The sequence below is a fragment of the Terrapene carolina genome, unplaced genomic scaffold, assembly GCF_002925995.2.
Source record: "Terrapene carolina triunguis isolate 2854851 unplaced genomic scaffold, T_m_triunguis-2.0 Scaffold25, whole genome shotgun sequence".
Taxonomy (NCBI): domain Eukaryota; kingdom Metazoa; phylum Chordata; order Testudines; family Emydidae; genus Terrapene; species Terrapene triunguis.
The window spans coordinates 2297606-2323654 of NW_020664376.1; the positions used below are offsets into that span (position 1 = coordinate 2297606).

At 40.7% G+C, this 26049-nt stretch overlaps 1 protein-coding gene across 1 annotated transcript in view; it reads right to left on the reverse strand.

The window, feature by feature from the left end:
- LOC113406293 (P protein-like) overlaps positions 1 to 26049 on the reverse strand; it is a 346792-nt gene that overhangs the window by 277410 nt on the left and 43333 nt on the right. The window contains exon 2 of the mRNA XM_026650336.1: positions 19160 to 19453. Coding sequence (XP_026506121.1) covers positions 19160 to 19431 — 272 coding nt within the window. The 5' untranslated portion in view covers positions 19432 to 19453. The remainder of the gene's footprint in view (positions 1 to 19159; positions 19454 to 26049) is intronic.

Here is a 26049-nt window from a genome sequence, read left to right on the forward strand (position 1 = left end):
ACCCGCTCTTTAGTTGAAGGACCCATCTTTCTCAATATGTAAGAGCTCTGTTCCCTAGTGGATGTCTAGTGATGGATGTCAAAGGTGGCATCTGTCCTTGCTTATATCTTCCAAAGTTCAATGACTTTGTTTCAAGAGGCAGAACGACCTCATGTTATTCTTCCCTTCCTGTGGACTTCCCATCCCCTTGCTGATTTGCATGTAAGATAGGACTTCCATTGGTTTTGGTCACCTCTCTCCAATGAGATTAAACAAGGTGTAAATAGCTGCCTTCTCTCCTGTCTGGGAGGGCATCTGTTTCTCCCTGTTTGGCCACAGACTTTAAAGCATAATATAATTAAATATCCCTATTTCCTCATATAGTGTTAATACACACATTTCATAATGATATTAATCACTAGTGTGACATTAGCTTTCAGAAAAGACCACATTCGATACATTTTTATAATACAGTAATAATGTGTGCAATTAGTTGATTCAATTGCTTGTCACTTGAGATTCATCCCCGATCTTTATAGACCAGTAAACTTTTGAAAAGAATTCTTCTGAGGGTTACAGCTTGAATAAACTTTACTTTGAGAGGTAAGAAAGGGGACATGGAGCCTGGTAGTGAAGGAAGCTCCATGCTCTTCCTCTGCTGGTGGTTGACTTCAATGGAGTTACTGTATTTTACACTATCTAAGGATCTGGTTCTTGATATTTCAGAATTAGAAATAGTCTTGGCTATTTGCTTCAAAAAAATGTAACCTATATTGTATTTATGTATGTAATATGAAAACTAGCCACACTTCTTTCTGTACCAAGTCCGGGATAGTCTGTCTTCTAACTAAATAGATTAGAAAGAATATTTCTGAATTTATAATCCTCTTCAATAGCGTTATACAACTATGAACAGATTTGTAAAGGCAACTTTCTGGGTGTGTGTTGCTATTTAACCTGTGATCAAAGTAGTAGTTCCCAAGAAGCTGAGTTTAAGAATTTCTCTGTGAAAATGCCATCCTTCACTATAACTCTAGCTTCCTTGCATTGGAGCACAAAGACTGCATTTTTCTATGTGCCAAATAGACTTGAGATGAAGATGCTGTTAGAACATGTTCTTACGTTCTAAATGCAGAAATCACATTGTGTTACTTTTACACAGAATACTTGTCTTATTTATAAGAGCTGAAAAGCACCTATGCTGCCTTCAATAAGTAAATGGAAATCAATTCTGAACAGTCTGTTTTCTGTATACTAGGAAGTTTTAAAAAAAAAACCCACTTATTAGCAGTACTCTGGATTTTTACATCTGAGTAAAATTGTATTTTCTGTAATATTGAAGCATACCTTATACAGTCTACATTTCAAAACAGTTCTCCAGACAACAGAAACAGTTCCATTTTCACTTTTCCTTTGGATTTACCATTTGTTTTATCAGACATATTCATTAAAATCAGGTTCATGCTTTTCTCTCTAAGAGGTTTACATGATGAAACAGCTGTCAATAAATCCCAAAGAGGATTGAATCTCACATGTCATTGGCATGACAGAGGAGGTAGAGTTGCTCCTATCACTCACTCCTAGAGATTAAAGTTGGGTATATCTGAGGCTGCTTCTTTTTTAAAAAAGTAGCAGAGAAAAAAATCACATTATATAAAAGTACAATAGTGGGCGGAGTAGTAGTTGTAAAACGTTGATTTACAATATACAGGCAAGCATATTAATTCTGGCTTACATATCCTACAGTAGGCTTATCTACGGCATAACAGTTCCTACTCCAAAGACAAATTTAATGCCTCACCACACACACACACAAATTCAGTCAAATTGTCAGTATGGATGTGTTACATAATGACTTTCATGCAAAAACAGCACCAGAGTTTCATTTCATACTACAGCATCGCAGAAATAACAATGACACTATGAATGGTATGCCAGATGGACCCTGTTTTCTATTCTTACTACTCAGGGAGGGAGAGGGAATAGCTCACTAACCACTAGCGAAGCAATCAGCCTCTCCCAGCTGTTTTTTAATTACATTAAAACCACGGACAAGTCAGCTTCTTTCGCCGTATCTCTCTAAACTGCGAGTTACCGTAACTACCAAACTGCTTACATTAGCAATAACTCTCCCTATTTCACTCTTGGGAAGAAGAACTAGTTGATACCTATCAATAACAAACCACAGATTGGACCTATGGGGGAATTATTGTTTAAATAAAATACTTCATCTTAACAGGTCCATACATCAGAAGTAAAATCACTGTACGTCACTTGGCAGAAATACAGAGCGTAGAAGATATGTGCAAAGAAATAGTGATCAAACTAATGAAACCAGGACCCACCCACCCCCACTTCTGACTCTGACAAGACTGGCCCCCGTTCACACTATGGTCACTGATTGATTCATGAGCTACTGTGGATCAGGTTCCACATGGCCACTGGCTGCTGTTGACCCATCTGCACAATTGATTCCAAGTTGCCCAGGCAGGCCCATTAGCACATGCTAAACAGAGACCCACTCGCTTGGGCGCTGGCTGTAAGCATTTCGGTGCTTCATTCAGCAGCTTTAGCTTTCAGAGACTAAATCACTTGAGCTCCTTATGAGTCGTAGTGTTAAAAAAAAAAAAAAACAGAAAAATCACAGTTCATAGTGACCTTGTATTTTTTTTTTTTAAATGTGTAGGCTAATTTCATTTCATCTGCACCTGTCTATTTTTCAAGTGCTATGTTCAATTTAACATGGATTGCGTACCCATCAATCCTTAAAAACGTGATCATTATTCTGGGAACTTTTGTTATGCTAAGAAATTTACTGGCTACAGAATGATTTTCAGTGCACCTAACGTGAGGGTGCACACCCGTTTGCAGAGAGATCTGACATTTTACTAGTCCAGGGAAAGTGACATTTTAGTGTTCAATGATTGTGTGTTGGAACGAATGTCTCTTTCAAGAGAACTGTGCGCTAGAATATCTGCTTATAACAGCACGGCAAGTTAAAAAGGGGAGATATGAAAGATATCTTTCTTTATAGACCCACACGTATCTGCTGGTTTTGAGAAAGGTGAAGTTCCCTAATGCTGTTCATAGCCTGCTCTTCATTTCCGTTGGGATGTGGAAAAACAATCCACTGAAAAGCAGAAAGGAATCAATATGGCAAGGTGCAGAACACCTCCACTGAGGGACTGAGGACCATCAATTCCTACGAGCTACTTTTAAGGACAGGTACTCACTTCTAATGGTGCTGGCCTCTTGCTCTCCTGCCTATTCCAGTTTCAAGGGAGTTACACCATTTTACACTGGCTGAGGATATGACCCATTGAGAAGGCTGTTTACAATTGTTGCATTAGCTCACTTTCCTTTAATTCACTCCTGGATCCACTTCAGTACGGTTTCCGCCCACTTCACTGCTCTGCAACTGATCTCAAAGTCTCCTGCAGCCTCTTCCTAGACAATGCAGGGTCTGTGCTCATCCTTTCACCTTGTTGATCACTCTCTCTTTCTAGCTATTCAGTCCTCACTCAACTTTCAAGGTTCCATCCTCTCCTGGTTCTCCTCCTACCTCTCTAACCCTCCCTTCTGTGTCCCTTTCAACTGATCCTCCTCTGCCCCACTTCCCTGCTTACAGGGAATTCCCTACATTTGATCCTGGGCTCTCTCCTCTTTTACATCTACACTCACCTAAATCAACGCTACACTATGCTACACTAACACCAACTGAGAATCCACCCTCATGCAATCTCAGAAATAACATGGCCCAAGATTAAAGTCTAATATTTCCTTCCAGATCCCTCCACTAGCTCCTTTCTCAACTACTCTTGGCAGTACCTCCATGCCTCCAGTTACTCAATCCTCTAGCACTTAGGCTCATCTTCAGCCCCTTCTTCTCCTCCCTCCCCACCACAACCAGGCCACAACTAAAACCTATCATGTCTCCTTTTACATCTCTAAACATTGACCCACCTGCAAAATCCCTAGTCCATGCACTGTTCATCTCCCACCTTGACTACTCTATTCGCTTTCTCTCTGGTGTCTGCAAAACTATGAACAAGTGCCATCTCCTCACGAATGAGAAAGGGAAAAAGTTGGAGAAAATACAACATGAGTTCATAATAATACTTAATAGCTGGAGGAGGAGGAGAGGTAGCAGGAAGTTGCAAAATGGCCGATTCAGGATTGTGGGTCCATGTGTCCGGAAAATATAAAGGGCCAACCACAAGAAAGCCTAACAGGAACATTTTCTCTGCATGCTTACGTCTACACTGTAACTGGGAGGTGTAATTCCCAGCTCAGGTTGATGTAAGCAGTTTCTCCTCCCTTGGTGTTCACACCTCTACTGCTAGCAGAGCACCTCACCCTCCCTGATTGAACTAACCTCGTTATCTCCACACTGATTTATACCTGCTTCTGGAGATTTCCATTACTTGCATCTGAAGAAGTGAGGTTCTTACCCACGAAAGCTTATGCTCCCAATACTTCTGTTAGTCTTAAAGGTGCCACAGGACCCTCTGTTGCTTTTTACAGATTCAGACTAACACGGCTACCCCTCTGATACTAATATTTTAGTGCACTAGCTCAAGCAGAGCTAACACTCATACATCTACCCAGGTTGGGAATTACCCTGACTGGGCAATCTTATTCTACAGAGATTCAGTAGCAACTAGGCAATCACCAGGTAAGGTGCTTACCGGTAAAGGGCTGTTTCTGTACTGTGGCTGCCGGAGAGATACCAGTGGTGTCACTTGGCATGTTGACCAATTTGGTCTCATTTCCATGTATTCCCAATCTGCTTGTCCGTATCCATCTGTTGTCTCTTGTCTTGCACAGAATTTACAATCTAAGTATGTCTGGGACCATTTTTTTGGTCTAGAACAATGGAGTCGTGGTTCACGACTGGGTAAGCATAGGTGCTACAATAGTATAAATAGTCAATAGAGTGTATCACCAATGTCACACTCATTTTAAACACCAGAGGAAATCAAATGATAGCTAGTGCAGGTAACAGACCACAGGTGTACTGTGAGACCTATGGGAAATGCAACTCAGTAAATAGACAGATGCCTTCTGCACTAGCTGCCATCTCCAGATGGTCTTAAAGCATAGAGTGTGTTATAACGATTCAGACTGGCAGTGACCGGCTGTGGCGAGCTCCGTATCAGAAAGAGTTCACTGGGAGTTCACAGCCCTCTTGCCAAAGAGCAAATGAGGAAGAGCTCTCCTGGAAACCACTTCTACCTAAATATCTAGCCATAGCAGAGGATTGAATAAGAACACCAGGTTTTGAGGATCCAAAATAAATGACAGGCATACTCCCACAAGTGAGGTGCCAATCTGGGCCTGATTTTCCACTGCCTTGCACAGTGCAGTTATTTATGTTTGTGCAAAGTGGGTGCAAAATCATAGCAGATCTAACAATACTTTTCCATCACTAATTTCCATGCTTGTAATTCAAACATGACAGAAACTTGGGGCTAAATCCTCTTTGCCACATCTCAGCTGAGCTAATAGGCTGTACTGCTAAGTACGTCCATCAAGGTTTGAAGAATCTGTACTCCCCTCCCCAGGCCACGGAGCAGCATTGGAACCACTCCACAACCTTCTGTGCAGTAAGCCGTCTAGGCACACCTTCCCCACACCAATGAGGGGATTTTCACAGGTAGATTTACACAGGCACCAGTCCTACCCCCTCAGTTCCCCTTAACTCTTCCCCACACCCACCATGCGCTCTTTTGCATTGTGTGATGTCCTGTGCTGGTTTCCCTCATGCTGCTCTCCCTCAGAAAAAGCCTCATTGATTCCAGTGCATTTGAGCCCTTGCACACCTACGTGAGGAGAAAGCTGGGGCATGACTTGCTGTCTAGTAACTGAAATCAGTTTGACTGGCTATTATTCCAGACTTCTATTCCCATGTAGCACTCAGAATATCAGCATCACCACTCAAACCTATTATCCCAGGAGTGCTCTAGCTGGGCATTGGTAACATCAGGGAACAAGGGGTAAAACAGTTCTAGCAATAAAATGTTGCAGTGTGGGAAATTAGTGCCCAGGTGGGGCAATGGCCGTACGCTTTGCCTTGGACCAACAGCAACTCCCCAAGTTAGCCAACAAGGAGTCGGACACCCAGGAAGTCAGAGCGGAGGTTTAGCAGTTCGTAACTAGCAGAGGCAAGAGGGCAACATTCTACACAGCTGGAGACACAAGGGCTGGCTGTGGCCACCAGAGAGTTGAGGACCAGGAGGAATTCCACACAGCTAGAAGTATCCAATCAATACCAGGTCCACAACATGGAAACTCTGGAAGATATCTTTCAAGATCCAGCTAGTCCAAGGGAATGGAGAGCTGTACAGGACACAATTTGTGGATGGCAGCTTGGCCCAACCTGTAAGAAAACCAAGCTTGCCCACAAAGAGACCTCCAACCATCTGAGGAAGACAGACAATCTTTTTGGCGGATTCAGTACTACAAATAATTGAGAGAACATTCTGCAAGGGATAAGCAGTCAACAGGACAGTGTGCCGTCTTCCTGGATCCAAGACATAAGACATCACTCTGAGACTGCATAGGCTTCTAAAGTTGATGGGCAAGGATCCATTGGAGATGGTTCAGACTGGCACTTATGACACTGGGTCACAAGGTACATTACAGATAATAGATGACTTCAGGGAACTCAGAAGTGCGCTGAAGAATGTCCAAGCAATCTTATCTGAGATCCTTCCTATCCCATGAACTAAGGATGACAGAAGGCAGAAGATTCTAGAAGTGAACCTCTTGGTAGGTAAGTGGAGGAGGGTTTTAGTTGTGTGGAGCATTGGTCCATCATCTGTGAGGAGAGGTGGCTGTATAATTTGGATGGACTCCACCTCTGTAGAAGAGGAACAAATTTCCTCAGGGACAGGCTGACAAAAGTAGTCAGGAGGGCATTAAACTAATAACAAAAGAGGGAAGACATGAGCACATATTTAGCACAAAATCGAGATGTTACGAACAAAAATTAATCAAGGAACCAAAGGATATGAAGAAAAGAAATTCTTGAATTGCCTATACACCAATGTTAGGAACTTAGGCATTTCCTGTTTCTGTGTCACTGATAACTCAGAAAAAACTATCCTGAATGTTTATGGATCAATGTCCTAACAGGTAAAGCACAAGCTGGGGTGTTAGTTGGTGTCTGCTACAGAGTATCAAATCACACTAGGGAAAAGCATGAGCAGCTCCTTAAACACCTATCTATAATGTGTAGGAAAATAAGCTTTGTGAACATGGGGGACTTCAATTTGAATGACACATGCTGGAGGGCTCATGCTGGCAGAAATAAAACATCTTGGAATTTCTTAATATTTCCTAACTCAAAAAATGTTGCATCCAACACAGAGGGAATTCTATATTAGATATCATCTTGACAGATAAAGAACTGATCACAGAACTAAAAAGTAATGGTAGCTTAGGTACAAGTTATCATGACTTGATCTCATTTATAATGTGCAAACAAAATAAAGTCCAAACTAGTGATATGTAGTTGGCCAATTTCACAAAGCTGGAAAAAAATATGAGCCATATCAGCTGGGAGGAATACTTTAATCAGAAAAATGTGAATGATAATTGGGACTTGTCTAAGAACACTTTACTACATGCCCAGAAACTCACAATCAAAGAAGAAGGTCATAGTGGTTAAAAAAATCAAACTGGTTTAGAGAAGTAGTGAAGGAAGCTACAAAAATGGAAGAAAGGGGAAGTTATTAGTAATTAATATAAATCAGAAGCTATGAATTGTAGAATACTGATAAAGGAAGCAAAGGGAAACAAAGAGAAATCTATGGCCAGCAGAGTTAAGGACAATAAGAAGGCATGTCTTACATATATAAGGAACAAAAAGAATCCTAACAATGGTATTGATCCATTACCAGATAGAAATGGTAGAATTACCAATACTAATGCATAAAAGGCAGAAGTGTTCAATAAATATTTTTGTTTTGCATTTAGGGAGAAATAGATGTAGTCATATCATACAATAACACTCTTTCCATTCCAGTAGTATCCTGGGAGGATGTTAAAAAGCAGCTATTAAAGTTAGACTTTTTTTTTTTTTTTAAATCAGCAGTTCCAGATAACTTGCATCCAAGAGTATTTAAAAATCTGGCTGCAGAGCACGCTGGACATTAATGTTGATTCTCAATAACTTTTAGAAAACTGGGGAAGTTCCAGAAGACTAGAAGAAAACTAATGTTGTTCCAATATTTAAGCAGGATGCCAGATAATTATAGGCCTCTCAGTCTGACATCAATCCCAGGCAAAATAGTGGAGCAGCTGATATGGGACTCAATTAATAACAAATTAAATAATAAATACCAATCAACATGAGTTTATGGAAAATAAATCCTGTCAAAATAACTTAATTTTTTATGAGATTACATCAAGTTTGGCTGATAAAGGTAATAGTGTTGATGTAATATACTTAGACTTCTGTAAGGTATTTGACTTGATACCACAAAACAGACAATTTGATTAAAAAACTAGAATGAAACAAAATTAACATAGCACACATTAAATGGATTAAAAACTGACTAACCGATAGGTCTCAAAATGTAATTATAAGCAGGGAAACATCATTGAATGGGCATGTTTCTAATGGGGTCCCACAGGGGTCATTTCTTGGCCCTACACTATTTAAAATTTTTATCAATGACCTGTAAGAAAATATAAAATAATCCCTAATAAAGTTTGAAGCTGGCACAAAGATTGGGGGAGTGATAAATAATGAAGAGGACAGGTCAGGTCACGGAAACAGAGTGATCTGGATTGCTTAGTAACCTGAGCACAAGCAAACAATATACATTTAGGAACAAAGAATGTAGGCCATACGTAGAGGATGGGGAACTCTATCTTGGGAAACTGTGTCTCTGAAAAAGATTTGGGGGGGGGTGTGGATACTCAACAGCTGCCAGTGCAACCTTGTGACCAAAATGTCTAATTCATCCTTGGATGCATAAACAGGGGACTCTTGAGTAGAAGTATAGAGGTTATTTTACCTCTGGTTTTGGCACTGTTGCAACAGCTGCTGAAATACTGTGTCCAGTTCTAGTACCCACAATTCAAGGAGAAAGCTGATAAATTGGAGAGGGTTGAGAGAAGAGCCACAAGAATGATCAAAGGATTAAAAAAACATGCTGTATAGTGATAGTCTCAATGAACTCAATCTATTTCGCTTAACAAAAAGAAGATGACTTGATCAGAGTTTATAAGTATCTACACGAGGGGGAACAAATATTTGATAATGGGGACTTCAATCTAGCAGACAAAGGTGTAATAAGGTCCATTGGCTGGAAGCTGAAGCTAGATAAATTCAGACTGAAAATAAGATGTAAATTTTTAATAGTGAACATAATTAACCACTGGACCAATTTACTAAGGTTCATGGTGGATTCTCCATCACCAGCAATTTTTAAATCAAGATTGGATGTTTTTCTAGAAGATATGCTCTAGGAATTATTGTGGGAAGTCCTATGGCCTCTGTTACACAGGAGGTCAGACTAGATGATCACAATGGTCCCTTCTGGCCGTGTAATCTATTCATCTAAATTGGCTAATGTAAACCCAAGAAATGGCTTATTTATCAGCTGTAATTGCCTACATACAGTTTATTTCTTTTGGAAGTCTGATTGCCTGGATGGCTTAACTCTTTGACCTTATAATGTAAAAAAAAGTTGTCAACATTAAAAGCCTCCTACATTTAAAAAGAGGTTTACATGATGAAACAGCTGTCATACCCCAAAGCAGATTGAAGCTCATATGTCACTGGCATCTTTCCACAATTGGCCTTGGAGGCCTAACTAAGAAGACCTCAAAACAACCACATTGACAACAATTAGGAAAACAATAGCAGTGTGCAAAACTCAGATGTTTTCTACCATTTCTCAGGTGTTCATGTAAAATAATGTTTCAGTTTTGATCCTTGTAGGTTCAAAACTGCCCTAAATTTAGCTTTGAATTTTGGGTCCAAACTAAAGCTTGACAATTCAAAAAAGAATTTGTAAATATTCATTTGAATAAAAGCCCTACATTTACTTCGAGAGTATTTGTGGCCCCTCTTATTCACTATGCACAAACATTAACACTAGCGACATTTTATCTGCAAAAATGTCCCATCAGAATATGGATTCTCTGGAAGTGTGGCTACGTTTATGTCTTTAAAAGGTTATTATGGGTTTTACTCAGCAAGTCAGGGAACAGAAGCAATAACGTGATCTATTGTGAACAATAAATTATAAGCAGAATAAAAGCTCAGAGCAATAGTTCTGATGAACAATACACAAGCAATAATGAAATATGTTCACATAAATCATTCATTGAATGATTTCGAACAAAGAAGAAATTTATAAAAATTGAGATCTGTTTTTGGATAATTCATTAACAAATAAAGGTACTAAATTCATCAAATAAATTGTCTGCTGTTTGCTCAGCTGTAATTCAAATGAACCCAAAATGTCATGGGCTCTCCCGGAATTAATCCATAAAGCCACTTTCCTGCACTCCTTCAAATGCCTCTTCAAGATATACTGTGATGCCAATGGTAAACTGGCAACTGATAACAGCTGGGTAGATGGGCAATAGGAACTTCTGATATTAATTAGGGCTGTCGATTAATCGCAGTTAACTCAAGCCATTAACTTTAAAAAAGTTATGGTGATTTAAAAAAATCAATCATGATTAATCGCAGTTTTAATCACACTGTTAAACAATAGAATACCAATTAAAAATAATATACTCTGATTTCAATTACAACACAGAATACAATATATATGAAAATGTAGAACATCCATAATAAATTTTATTACAAATATTTGCATTGTAAAATGATAAACAAAAGAAATAACATTTTTCAATTCACCTCATACAAGTACTGTAGTCACAAAAGTGCAACTTACAAATGTAGATTTTTGTTGTTACATAATTGCATTCAAAAACAAAACAATGTAAAACTTCAGAGCCTGCAAGTCCCCTCAGTCCTACTTCTTGTTCTGCCAATCACTAAGACAAACAAGTTTGTTTACATTTACAGGAGATAATGCTGCCCTCTTCTTATTTCCAATATCACCAGAAAGTGAGAACAGGCACTTTTGTAGCCCGCATTGCAAGGTATTTATGTGCCTGATATGCTAAACGTTCGTATGTCCCTTCATGCTTCAGCCACCATTCCAGAGGACATGCTTCCATGCTGATGACGCTCGTTAAAAAAAAAAAAGCGTTAATTAAATTTGTGACTGAACTCCATGGGGTCCCCTGCTCTGTTTTACCCGCATTCTGCCATATATTTCATGTTCTAGCAGTCTCAGATGATGACCCAGCACATGTTGTTCATTTTAAGAACACTTTCACTGCAGATTTCACAAAACTTAAAGAAGGTACCAATGTGAGATTTCTAAAGATAGCTACAGCACTCGATCCAAGGTTTAAGAATCTGAAGTCCCATCCAAAATCTGAGAGGGACAAGGTGTGGAGCATGCTTTCAAAAGTATTAAAAGAGCAGCACTCCAATGCGGAAACTACAGAACCCAAACAACCGGAAAAGAAAATCAACCTTCTGCTGGTGGCATCTGACTCAGATAATGAAAATGAACACACTGCTTTGGATCGTTATCAATCAGAACCCGTCATCAGCATGGACACGTCCTCTGGAAGGGTGGTGGAAGCAGGAATGGACATATGAAGCTTTAGCCCATCTGAGATGTAAATATCTTGCCACACCAGCTACAACACTGCCATGAGAATGCCTGTTTTCACTTTCAGGTGATGTAAACAAGAAACGGGCAGCATTATCTCCTGCAAATGTAAACAAACCTGTTTGTCTGAGCAATTGGCTGAACAAGAAGTAGGACTGAGTGGACTTGCAGACTCTAAAATTTTACATTATTTTATTTTTGAATGCAGTTTTTTATAAATAATTCTACATTTGTAAGTTCAACTTTCATAATAAAGAGATTGTACTACTGTACTTGTATTAGGTGAATTGAAAAATACTATTTTGGGTTTTTCAGTGCAAATACTTGTAATCAAATATAAATATAAAGTGAGCACTGTACACTTTGTATTCTGTGTTGTAATTGAAATCAATATATTTGAAAATGTAGAAAACATCCAAAAATATTTAAATAAATGGTATTCTATTGTTTAGCAGTGTGATTAATTGTGCAAGTAATCGTGATTAATTTTTTTAATAACTTGACAGCCTAATATTAATGTATTTATTTGGCCTATGTACATAATACGTTTATTTCTGTTACCCTCATTCCTCCCACACCATTCCTTCCGATTGTCACTCCCACGTGTTGCATCTAGTTTTAATGGGAGCCTTATGAAGTTACTACCATATCAGAAACAGGAAATAATGGTCTCAGTCACAACAGTCGTGAAAATTTTGAAGCAAAAACCATAATTAAGCCCAGGTATTGGGTTCAGCTTCACTCAGAGAGTCCATTATCCCTGTTTCAAGAAAATCTAGGAGTGTTTCTAAAGGTTTCAGGTACTGTCAGGGGTGAAAGTAACTTAAAGGACTTACCGGTACGCCGAAGTCCTGAGCAGGGGGCGGAGCCACAACTGGAAGGGGCGGGGGCTCAACCGGAAGAGGCAGGGCCTTTAAATCCCCAGGCCCTTTAAATCGAGATTTAAAGGGCCCGGGGCTCCGGCTGCGGTAGCAGCGGCTGGGAGCCCCGGGCCCTTTAAATCGCTGCTGGAGCCCCGGGGCTCTGGCAGCGGGGCTCTGGCGGCAATTTAAAGGGCTCGGGGCTCTGGCCACTGCCGGGAGCCCTGAGCCCTTTAAATCACCAGCCTGGGGAAGCTGCCCCCTGCCGGTGTGGTTGGCGGTGTACCGGCTCTTGCCAGTACGCTGGACCGGACCAGCTTACTTTCACCTCTGGGTACTGTTATAAATATTTCACACATTTCAATGAATCTGGTAACTCCAGTATATAGCATATATTTATTTATAGATGTAAGGAATAAAGAGTGCTTATGCAAAAAGTTCTAGGTGCCCTAACAATTTATGCAACTGACTAGTGATGGTCACACAGCATCATACAAACAATCAGAGGCAGGAGGAAAAAAATAGCTCTCAGCCAGCCAATAAGTGAAAGCAATGGAAGAGCCTTTTGGACCCCACTGATCTCCCTTTCCACGAGCAAACTCTCAACCCTCCTCCAAAGCTTTATCAAATAAATGGCTATTGCATCATGTTCAAATTTGGGCTACATTGGACCAGGGTTATGTGGATGATGCTTTAAAACAGCAAGTAACACACATAAATATTAGCCAGTATTGGTTAAATAACCAACAGAGAGTGTATATTTATTCCAAGCGTTCACATTGTATCTTTTATGCATGAAAACAAACTGCATAATCTCTGAATAACAAATGCTTAAGAGAATATTTTATATGCCCAGACTAAACTGTGTTGAAATCCAAAATGATAATTTAGTTTATTTAAAACTTTTTAAGTTACTATTAATTCTTTGTATTGCAGTAGCATCTAAAGGGCCCTCCTGGGAATCAAATCCCATTAGTACTCTGCGCCCTGTAATGCACACCAGATTTCTGAAGGCTTCTACAATTCCCAGGCCATAACAGAATGGATTAACAACAAACTTCTAAATAAATCATTCTTACTGCCTTGGTTTCTGTTCCAATATGTGGGCAACGGACATGACAGATCAGAATGGTCCCTTCAGAAATGTAGGATTTCTATGTGAAGAAATGGCTTGTAATCAGGTTTCTTTCCGTCTTTCTCTTTTATATTCCCAGCCCCAAAATGCCCTGAGCTTTTCAGACTCAGGTCTGAATGACATCTCAAAGCAAAGAGAAGTGCCTAGTACAATTCCATCTATGTCTTCTTTCTGATTAATTTAGGGTTACCATATTTTGAGTGTCCAAAAAGGGGACACTCCACAGGGCCCCGGCCCCGCCCCGCACCCAGCGGCGCCGGCCCCTCCCTATTTTCCCGGACATGTTCGGCTTTTTGGGATTTCCCCCCGGACGGGGATTTGAGGCCCAAAAAGCTGGACATGTCCAGGAAAATCCGGACATATGGTAACCCTAATTAATTCAGATTTGGCCTTTGGGGCCTAATAAGCCCACAGCTAAACTCTGACTCCAATAGGAGATGTGCCTGAATATATGAGGGCAAAATTCTGGCACACTAATCATTTCTATAGTTCCAGTGCAACTCAAAGAACTAAAATGACTACACTTTTAACATATTAATTTGTATTAGTAGAGTATCTTCAAAGCAGAGTCATATGTTTACAGTACATTTAAATTTCAACAGCACTACATATTACAACAAAAGTATGTATCGATAACTATTGAATCAGTAAGACGACCCACAATTCTTAACATAAGAAATATTATACCAGATCAGACCTCTGTTCAATTTAATGAAGTCCAGTATACTGCTTCTGAAAGTGGAAGATACCAGATGCTTCAGAAAAATATACAAGAAGCCCAGAAGTGCAAAACTATGAAATTGCCCATAATGGAAATTTCCTCCTAACCCTTTCAAGTTAGTAGTTGGTTTATGAGCTGGAGCATTTCTGTATCCCTATTTTTAAAAAAATCCTGTATAATATAACTGTAGATGTTATTCATAGCATATGCTGACCTTTCGATAGTGACCACTTTTTACCACAATCATCTTGACTTTGGAGGAATATGGGCAGATGAAGAAAGGGAAAAAGGAACTGGCTGCAGTAGAACCAGAGATGCATAATCAGGTCTATTTCTTATGCCTACTCGTGGATGAAGGGTTATTTCAGAATGCAAAGCTCAGAAAGGAGGTGGTTTCTGTGCAGGATATTAGGAGGAAGTGGAAGTTAAATGAACTGGGTCAGCGCAGGGTTCCCATTTTGTTACTAGAAGGAAAAAACCTGGCTCTTCTGTAGTGTCAGGAGTCAGATCCTCAGTTCCTGTAAATCAGTGTAACTCCACCGAAGTCAATGGTGCTGACTGACTGATACCAGCTGAGGATCGGGCCCCCGGTCGTCAAGTCCTTTCTACATCTCTTTTGTCCTAAAAGAGAATTGACAAAACTACCATGACTTTAATGGAGATCCCTGGCATGGATTCTGAGCTCCATTACCAATGGTAGCAAAACGGAGACCAAAGTTTCAGGAACCAACGTTTAGCTTTTCCCAGAAGAGGCTCTGGTGCCACACTCTGAAGAGGAGTAATAAGGGAAGTTGCCATGCTAGGGTTCACCATAAGACGGCAACAAAAACAGCCCACAGGTACCAACAGAGGCACCAACACTAACATCAGTTCCTCACTCCTCTCAACATGGAAGGGAGTATCAACGGAAGTTGATGCCAACACATTCACAGTCCTCCATGTCAAGGAGACAGACACATAGGTATCACATGAGCTGATTTTAACACTGAAGAGCTGCTGGGCAAGAAACCCTGTGCTCTGCCTCCCCTTCTTTCTCCCCCTCAACAGGGGAGAGAACAGAGGAAAACTGTGTGGTCACTGGATTTTCTCCAGAAACACTAAGCAATGCAGGAAGCAGGTGAGAAGTCTGACCCAGAACTGGGGATGTGGGTAGAGCAGCAAGAGAGAGGAACAAAGAGTTAAGGGTGGGGAAGAAGAGACAGGAGATGAAGGTGTCACCTATGAGGGCATGGAGAAGAAAGGAAAGGAGAGTGCTGAGAGTTGCAAAAAAATAGTCAAAAAGGTTGATAAATTGGAGTTCTTAAAGACCCAGTTGTGCAACCAGGGGGCATGTGACCGATACTGAAGGAAATAAGGTGGTGATCAGAAAGGAGAACATATTGAATGGAAGATCCAAGTGGGAGCAGTGCTTAGAAAAGACAAGGTCCCAGGAGTCACCATGATGGTTGATCCAGGGCTGTAGGTCAAATGAGGTTAGGAAGAGGAAGAGAGAAGCAATAGAATCAGATGGGACAACAGAGTGAAAGCTGAAGTTAGAGGATTTGATAGGTAAAATGGCAGCTCAGGCTAAAGGGACAAATCTAATGAAGACTTAACAACTGGCCTCAAACCCTTGAACAAACAAGCGCCTGAAGTACTTGAACTGGAGGCAAAACATCCTCCATGTATGTACCCACTACCCTAGGCACTGACTCTAGTCCTGGAGCTCCCATGTAAAAATAATGGTGGGTGCTGAGCACTCACCGGCAGCCCCCCTTATCAGCTCCTCCCCCACCCTCAGCACCTCCCACTTGCTGGCGGCCCTGCCAATCAGCGCCTCTCCCCACCTCCCCCCCAGCGCCTCCCGCCCTCCGTGATCAGCTATTCCACAGCGTTCAGGAGGCGCTGGGGGGGAGTGGGGAAGGAATGAGTGCAGGGCGTGCTTGGGGGAGGGGGCAGAACAGAGTGGGAAGAGGTGGGGTGGGTGTGGGGCCTTGGGGGAAGGGGTGGAGTGGGGGCAGGACCTGGGGCACATTAGAAAGTCAGCACCTCAGCATGCTACAGCGAATGCAAAGGACAGTTCATTGACATCAACCTCCCAAAAATAAAATTGGCCAGTTAATTTAAGAACAATTTCTTAAAGTTTATTTTATTGACTGAAGTAAATCCTCAATCCTTTTAAATAGCTTCATTGAAACAGCTTGCTTTGGCATACATTTAAAAAATTAGACACCTTGCGATTATTATCCTTGAAAGATAATTAACCAATTTAACTTAAATAGATACATTAAAACAAATTACACAGACATGTCAAATAGATGGATTCTTTCCTGCGACTAGGACTGTTTTTGTTTGTTTGTTTGTTTTCTCACCTTTTTTAATCAGTAGTACTCTTCATCTGTAAGCATCACACTAAATAACATCAGAAGTGTAATTTTCATTACTCTGGAATTGCACAGACATATAGGTTGGGGCCCGACCCTGCAAAGACTTACTCACGTGTTTAATTTTACTATTAGGAGTAGTCCCATTGATTTCAATGGAATTACTCAGAGGAGGAAAGTTAAGCACAAATATAAGTGATTGCAAGATCCAGGCCTCAATGTTCTATTATTGCAAATATTTCACCTGAAATCATCACTTGTTCAATGCAGATTTTTGCTATCAGAAGACCAGATATAATGCATGATAAAAAAAAAAGTGGGAATTAAAAATGCTGCAAGATTTATTTATTATGTCAACGGCATTTGCATGTAGAAATCTGAAATTGTGTTGGGGGTGGGGGGAAGAGAGGGCAGATCAGTTGAGAATTTCAAGCAGACCCTTTTCCGGTGCATAATGCTTTATTATAAAAAGTTAGGAGTACATAATTCTCTGTAATATGATACGGTGATGATACAGTAATTGCACATTTATCCCTAGATCACTCACAGTAACTTCATTTTACTTAATCAGAAAATGGTTGTTACCACAAGACGTGGATTACATTTGCAGAAAAGTGGACTCAATGATCTAATACATCTTCTTCATCTCTAATGTCTATATCTTATGTTGTTTTCAACTTCAAAATACCATGTTTATTAACTGTGCATTTACTGCATATCAGCACTGTATTTACCAGCACCATTCAATACTGACACATACAGGACTTTCAAAAGGAGAGGTCTTTGGCTCCCCAAGACACCGTAGCCCATTTTCTCATACTCCACTTACTGTCATCATGTTTCTGAAAAAGCACATCTTGACTTCCATCAGGCCAGTAATAATTCCTGCTGCACTCAAAATTAAGGAGCTTTTACATAATTTGACTTTGTTCCCAAACTGCTTGGGATTTTGTAAAAATAGTCAGAAGAAGAATATAAAAGGAGTACGAGTTGATTGTTATTAATTTATTATTAATAATTATTAGTTATTTTTGTTGTTGTAATTCTTTTCAATTGTAAAAGATTTCCACATTTCCATCTGAAGGCTATTTTGGACAAATTATGATCCACTGAAATCCCTAACTCAAATTCTTTCCCACAGACATATAAAGGCCCAGCTAACAAACAGGAAACAGAATAGGAAAAAAATCAGTTCTTCAAGAGCATATTTTTATATTGTCCTATAGAGTACTTTTTTTTTTTTTTTTTTCAAAAGTGGATTCATGTCAGTTTCACTGAATTGTTCGTTCACCTCAAAAAAGCAAAAGAGTTCCAAAGAAGTTTAAATGTTTCACTTCAACAGTTTCAAAATGAAAACTTTTTTCAGTTCAAAAGTTATTTTGTTTTGAAATTTTCTGCATTTTTTTAAAATGTAAAAACATTTTTTAAAAATGCTCAAAATCTAAATGAAACATTTCATTTTGGGTGGAATGAAACCCTAAAGTTCTATGGCTTGTGTTAAGCAGAATGCCAGGCTAGATTAGCACAATGGTCCCTACTAGCCTTAAATAGATCTATGAAATAGACATCAAGACTCCTCAGAACCACTGAAGTTTCTTGACAACAGTTCTAAATGCCTTTTATTTCCACCCCCACTCTCACTGGGGTGCTTATTCTATTTATTTCAGGTTGGATTTTTCTATATGATAATTGGGTCTCAGAAGCTCAGCGATTGCTACTTTCCAGAGTCAAAATTCTTCAGCAAAATGAAAATGGGGGTGGCAAGTTTATACAGCCACTTGCAATATTTCGGAGTCGCCACTTTAAACATAAAAATAGAATTGCACACATTTGGGGCTTGATACTGCCACAGTGGCTGCCGTGAGAGTGTAGAGAACATCTCCTAGCAGGTGCTCATGACCTCAAGTAATCAGATGCTAAATGATCATGTATGGTATTATGTTGTGCTTACTCTCAAGACTGAATTATTAGTGTCTTTTTAGGCCTATAGCCCTCCTCAGCAGTGATGCAGCTTATTGCCTTGATGTAGACTTGTGAAGCAGTTTGCTAATTTGTGTGTCATTTTATCAAAACAAAGATGTTTTCTCTCTGTCGGTTAAACAAACCCATCACAAAACACACAGAGTGGTGAAGAAAACCCAGGTCTCAGATTTGGAAAACATAGCAAAATCGATGCAGAGCAGCTGTAAAAGCTGATATTAGTCCAGGAACCTGCTGAGCCAGTCACCATCTCTAGGCAATTACGACTGCTATAAATTCCTACTAAGCTTTTCACTCCATACGTTTATAGAAAGATGTTAAATAAAATATATTTTATCAACGCTGTAAGGGAATAAAAACAACTTTCAATAAAAGAAACTGATTCAGTTTGTTCTTGCCCTTACCTCCCCTGCATGGCGAGTGGGCTGAAATCTTTCCCAAGGGGAACACAGCAATCCTGCCCTATTGCTCCATTTTGATAGGGCTTTTGTGGCTGTCCCTGAACAGACACCATTCCATGAAACTCCTTTAACAGCCGCAGCTCATTGAAGTTGCTGGCAATTGGTTCAGCTGCCACCTTCCCGTGCAAGTTAGCATTGTGTGGAGAGGATGTCTGACTCAGCTCCATCTCTAGATTTCCAGAGATTGCTCCATCATCTTTGCTATCCAAGTACATATCTTTTGACTGGTTTTCTATCCTGAAAAGAGTGAAAACAAATCTATTAGGACCATACTGAATACACACATTTTATATCTATCCCCAGGCACACATACATGTGTGTTGATATCCAGGTATTAAAATGCCATTGGACATACTATATTTATCTTGCACTTTTGACTGCCTTACCTGTAGTCTGCTTGGTAATTCATCTCTACCAGAAATACTTTAACATTTGAAAACTCTGAGCAGCTTCAAAAACAGCCATCATTTAAAATAAATACATAAAACAGCCTGCCGGACATCGCTATTCTTCTCTTTACCCAAATATGGAATTTCCCCAAAAAACATCTTCTCCCAAATTAAAACACACTGGTTTATCCTAGAGAATGAACTATATTCATTGCCACGGCAGGTTTGAGCTCTGACTGACACTGTGACCATCAGAATGAGAAACAGGTGCCCGTACAACACCGTCAGCAAGGTAGATGTGATACAGCACATACTTCTAGCCCTGTTTTTTACCTCAGAAACACTTAAGCCCCAGTCCAGTAAGCTCTCTGCATGTATCCAGCTTAATCAGCAGGAATTGTGGACCATTTTGAGTGTAAGAGGGTCTCAAGGACAATTAACAACCAGACTTTCCTTTCTTTTCTTAAAGGTGCCACAGGACTCTCTGTTGCTTTCTGATCTGGCTCCTTTGTGTTGCTCATCTGACACAAAGGAGCCAGATTCTAACTGTAACCGGCCAACTGAGAGGTCTCCTAGCAGCAGGGAAGCTTTAGAGCCAACTCTTGTTCCAACCACTCCTCCCTTCAGCATAGGACGGGGACCAGAAAGGAGCTGATTGGAACTATGTTAAACCAATCCTCAACAGACAACACATTGCTGACATAAGTTAGAGCAGCCCCTGGGCTGACATAGATCGGCCACAGATCAGGAAGAGTTAACTTTCTCCCTGAGGCTCCATCTCCCAACCCCCACTTTGTGCTGAGCTGATCTAGGACAAAGGAGAGAATCCAGCCCTCTCTGGATATGACTTCACCAGAGAGTTAACTCGGCTCTTACTCGGGTATTGCCCCAACTCCCTTCCCAGACACACACAAAACCTCTCACCTGAGTTTGGTGGTGCTTTCAATCCAGGCTAGCTGGCCTGGGTGGAGCTACAGGCTAAAGCCCAGTTGTCACTTTCACTCAGGCAGGTCACTTGCCTGCTTTACAGTGAGGACACAGTTTAAACCATTCTAGTGCTGATAGTCCTCCTGTACCTTTTCACAATTCCCCCATGTCCCCAGAAGGACAGATCACAATTCACTAGGAAAGAATCATAGAGCAGCTCAGCTTACTACAACACAAAGACCCAGCAACACACATGGGTGAGTACAGCACCAGTAAGGACACAGTAACTTGCATGTGGCTTTGCAGTGTGGCTCCTCAACACCTGGGCACCAATCACCTAAGTTAACTCTGCAGAGAAAACGCATCCTAGCGTCCAACCCTGCAGCCTTTATAGGCACAATAGAAGTCAATAGTTAGTTCGTGTAAGGACCTAAGAAAAGCAAATGATAATGCAACTTGAGAAAATCAAGGGCAATATATCACTAGGACCAGATGATATTTATTCAAGCTCGTTGAATAATACCACATTGAACAATACAATACAAAAGCGATTCACAAATATTTTTGTGAATATATGTGGCAAATTTGTACTTCTGTTATTCATGGGGTCATAGAAATCATCAAGTTCATGAGAATTTGGATTACTGGCAAGTTTATTCAAGAAAACATTCATAGACCCTGCGAAGTACAAGCGACTATTCATATTGGAAGTGTGATATTCATTGTGTCCATATTTCTTTTGTTATTCATTATTCTGACATTAAAAGTTTCAGTCGTCCAATCAGAGAACAAAAAGATACCATGTGTCATGCAGAAGGTGACTATCCAATACAACTCAATAAATAATAGCAAATAGTGAAGACATCGTGAACAATTCAGATGTTGAAATTTGTTCACAACAACTGTCTACTCTAGTGAATACTTAAATACCTTTGTAGGAATCAGGATTGGTTTGTGAGAAATACATGGAGGAAAAAAGGCTAATTAATCAGATAATATATTCGCTTGTATTTATTTTAGAGATCAGACGGAAACAGAAGAGTGAAGCAGTAGCACTACGGAAAAATATATTGAACACTGGAGGCTTCAAATTCAAAACAAACAAATACATAAAAAGTTAAAGTCAGGCCCACTAGAATTCTTGGAAAGATTTACCTAACACACTTGGACACCGCAGTGACGGGTCTGGTGTAAAAGCCTGGATAGAAACACCAAATGTGGAATGAAAAGAGACAGTCAATGGATACAGTTTCAAAGAGCCTCGCATGAGAGTATTAAGAGAAATAAATAACCCACAAGCTAAGGGCTAAACTCAGATTGTGAGTTAAAAACTGGCTAACAAAGAATATGTAGTAAGAAATGGATGCTTCTCAGAATGGAGGAGTCAGTCTAGTCACATACATGGTTTGGTAACAAGGGTATTGTTTTCCTGGGAATTAATAATTTGGAAGAGAACATAAAATGATTAAGCATTACCTGGGACACTAAACCATTCTAAATCAGTTCCCTGGAGTCTATAAACAGAGTGGTCCATAATAATGCTTAGCTGAGACACACCTGCTGCAAACTTGTATAGCCATGCTATGAGATGTAGTATCTGGTCTTGCCTTCCCGTACCACCAACACCATCAACTGGTTTGGGACAAAATACAGGAGAATTCAATAGCTTACCAGAACATAGAAAACAATAGTGTTACATATATAGTGCTCTATATCTGTGCATATATAAATAGTTTATGGATAACATGACAGTATATGGCACTCAAGAATATGCAGCATAACTTCTGAGTTGTGTAGGACCAATAGAACTTCTTGTTGAGCGCTGCAAATGGCTTCCTCTAGCAGTTCTTTATATCAGCTCTTAACATGATATGAGAAGTAAAATAGAGCACTGTGTGAGCTGTTACAGGGCAGGAAAACTGCATCTGTGATCCCCGTCTGTGGTCCACCAAGGGCATCCATTCCAGGCTCCCGACTCCTCAGCTGTCACCTCTCTTGGGCAGAGACCCGCATCTCTCTCCCTCTTGACAAGGAGCTTTCCAGCCTATACAGTTCCCTACACAGTGATATTCCCAGCAAGCCAGGCTGCCTACAAGGCTAGTGTCTGGGCTTTGCTTTCCCCTGCAGAGGTTGTGAACACTGTAGTTGCTGGCAGTTATAAGTTACCAAGCAGCTCTTTATAAGCAAACACATTTAGTCTTAAAAGGTAAAAGGCATTGCAGTGAAAACATATTAAAACAAGGAAAGAACCCACACGCATGGTAAAAAGCTTACTGGGGTCACTCCAGCTCCACCTCGGGCTCTGATAGGTGTCAGTCCTTCAAAACACCCAGCTGGGTTTTTCTCTTGATTACAAATTCATAACTGTCTCAGATTCAGAACCATAACAGTTCAGTCTTTCTTTTATACAGCTTGTGCCTCTGATCTTGGTCTCATAATTGGGGATCAGAAGCCACAGGCCCACTCCTCAGAGGCATAGCTTCAAAAGGCTGGGTTTTTTCCATAATTGAAGGTGGGGAACTGCATTCACCTCCCCCAAGATATTCCCCAGGAAAACCACTTAATGCTTTTTTTTGTTCCAAGAGTCCACTCTTGTCTGGCACATTGTTCAGTATAGTCCTTTGAACCGCCAAGTCTCACAGTCACATCTCCCACTTCTAGAGGCTTCATGCAATCCCGGCCCACAACGATACATAAACCATTCATTTCATACAATGAACCCCAAGGATACTTAACTTTAATTCTATTTGGTCTCCCAAGGATATTGCAAGAAATTGCCATGTCAATTACATGAACAGAGAGAGAACAAGGCTGAGAATAGAAATACAGATTGCCACGTGTGTAGAAAAACACAGTGTGTCGCAGTTTAACAGATAGTCTGGGACTAGGTCTACACTGGGGGGGGTCGACCTAAGATACGCCGACTTCAGCTATGCCAGTCACGTAGCTGAAGTTACATATCTTAGGTCCATTTACCTGGCCGCGAGGACAGCGGTGAGTCGACTGCTGCCGCTCCCCCGTCCACTCCGCTTCCGCCTCACGCCACGGTGGAGCTCCGGAGTGGACGGCAGAGCGATTTTATCGTGTCTACACTAGACGCGATTAAATTGATCCCCGGTAGATCGATCACTACCTGCCGGATCGGCGGGTAGTGTAGATGTACCTTTGATTTCAACTTGGCATGGACAGGAGAGAAAAAATAGTTTAGTTGCAGAAAGCGATTAAGTGGCTCACTAGTTCTACAAACCACAGTTCAATGTCTTAGAGGCCTTCCCTTGTCATTCACAAAAATAATCAAATGGAAAAAGCATCATCATTTTTAATATTATCATATTCCACTTTGCTATCCTGTTTGTTTCTTCTGCACATTACTGCTACCAGACAAAACACAAACTCATCAACTCAGAAACAGTATAGATGACACCCCCATGCAGTTTCTTCTCATGTCATATTAATACTAATTCACCACTGCCTTTCTACTGCAGCCACAATACTTGTTAAAGCAACTGCTCTGTTCTCAGTTAGGAGACTCTCTAAGAATACTGTAGTCACACTGAAACTATACCATAGCTCGTGGCCCTTCCTTAAGTAGATCAAATACTTGAGTTTCATGGAGTTTCATGAAGATAACCTTCCATTTCACAGGTTACTGGTTACATTTGTGAAACCTAAATCAAATCCTGATGCGAATTTGGTTTTATTTTATGCTTATTAATGGTGAATACAGTAAAACCTTAGTGTTTAACAGTCTGAAAAGCTTTTATATTATGATCATTAAAATGCAGTGTGAAAAATATTTAAAAACCAACACTTCAGAATCTGCACAGTACATAAAAAGCTGGAAGACTGAGTTAAAGAACATTCCATCTTAAACTCATACAGCTGAATGTGGTTTATTGCAACACTTAATTACTAAAGGCCAAATGCTCCCCCTGAATACAGAAAGGCAACAGAGGGGAACAGACCTGAAAGGAGACAGCAACATTTCTACAGCATGCTCACTCTCCCCCTTGGAGTCTGTGGAATAGTGCCAAGCAGTTTAGGCTCTGCAGAATTGGTCACAGGAGAGCACAGCAGCAGAGCAAAGCTAAAGAATGGGGTCTCCTCCAATCCCAGTGGGAAACTGCCAGAAAAGGAGGTAGCAAGAGTTAATACTGATTCTCTGCACCTTAAACGCCCACCCTGATCCTTAAAGGATAAGAATTTTATTATTTAGTGTCTTTAATTATTATAACAATATTAGAATAAAAATAAGCTACAAGAGATGGAAGAGGCAAGCTAAGCCAGAGTGCTCCAGAACAGTCAGGATAAAAACAAATCGAATTCACTAGTCTTCCCTTCAAGGAGAAAAGCAACCAAAAATTAACAAAGCCCACCCTGCCCATAATGGTCACTATAAAGGACAACATTCAGGTCTTACCCCAAAATAATAATAGGTTCAATTAGCCAACTCTATAGATGGTCTTTTTTCTTCTGGCTTCTTTTATCCTATTCCTTTTGTCTTGGGGTTGGTCTACATTTAAAAGTTAGGTTGACATCACTATGTCAGTCAGGGGTGTGAAAAAGCCACACCCCGGCCTGACATAGCTATGCCAACCTAACCCCCAGTGTAGACGTAGCTATGTTGATGGAAGACTGCTTCCGTCGACAAAGCTAATTTCATTCAGGGGAGAAATGTTCCTACACTGAGCGGAAAAACCTTTCTGTAGGCGTTGGCTGCCTCTATGCTACAGGATTACGCCAGCATAGTCTCTGTAGCGTAGACACACCCTTAGTTTCTCATTCAGGATTCATTAGCCAAATAGAATCCTGTTCAGTTTAGTCTTTCTGGAATCTACGAGAGCTAGTGATCAAAAAAAGAATGACATCAGAGCTAAAAAGGAGGTGCTACCACCATGATTTGGTGTAAATCTATCTATATAGACTTTGACTGTGAAGGGTATAGTATGATGCTCAAGTCATTATCACAACTCCTCTCCATCCTAACACAAGTAGCTGAACATCCACTTTTAAGGCTTTTGTAAGTTACCAATGCAGCATATTCATTTTTTCCTAAATCTTTTCAGGTGCTAATGAGATCAACTATTTATGTGAGTGGTTTAAATTTGAAAGGGTTTTTTGTATATATACTGCTTTATAGTTGTACACGGGGCGGCTCCAGGCACCAGCGCACCAAGCGTGTGCCTGGGGCGGCAAGCCGCGGGGGGCGGCCTGCCAGTCGCCGTGAGGGCGGCAGTCAGGCTGCCTTCGGCGGCATGCCTGCGGGAGGTCCACCGGTCCCATGGCTTCGGCGGCAATTCGGCGGCGGGTACGCCGAAGGCGCAGGACCGGCAGACCTCCCGCAGGCATGCCGCCAAAGGCTGCCTCACTGCCGTGCTTGAGGCGGCAAAATACATAGAGCTGCCCCTGGTTGTACATAACTGAAAAACAGTGAAATCTGAGACACATTTGGATACTATTTCATCAGTTTTTAAAATGTTATTTTCTATGACCTCTCCCAAAGTCTCAATAACTATA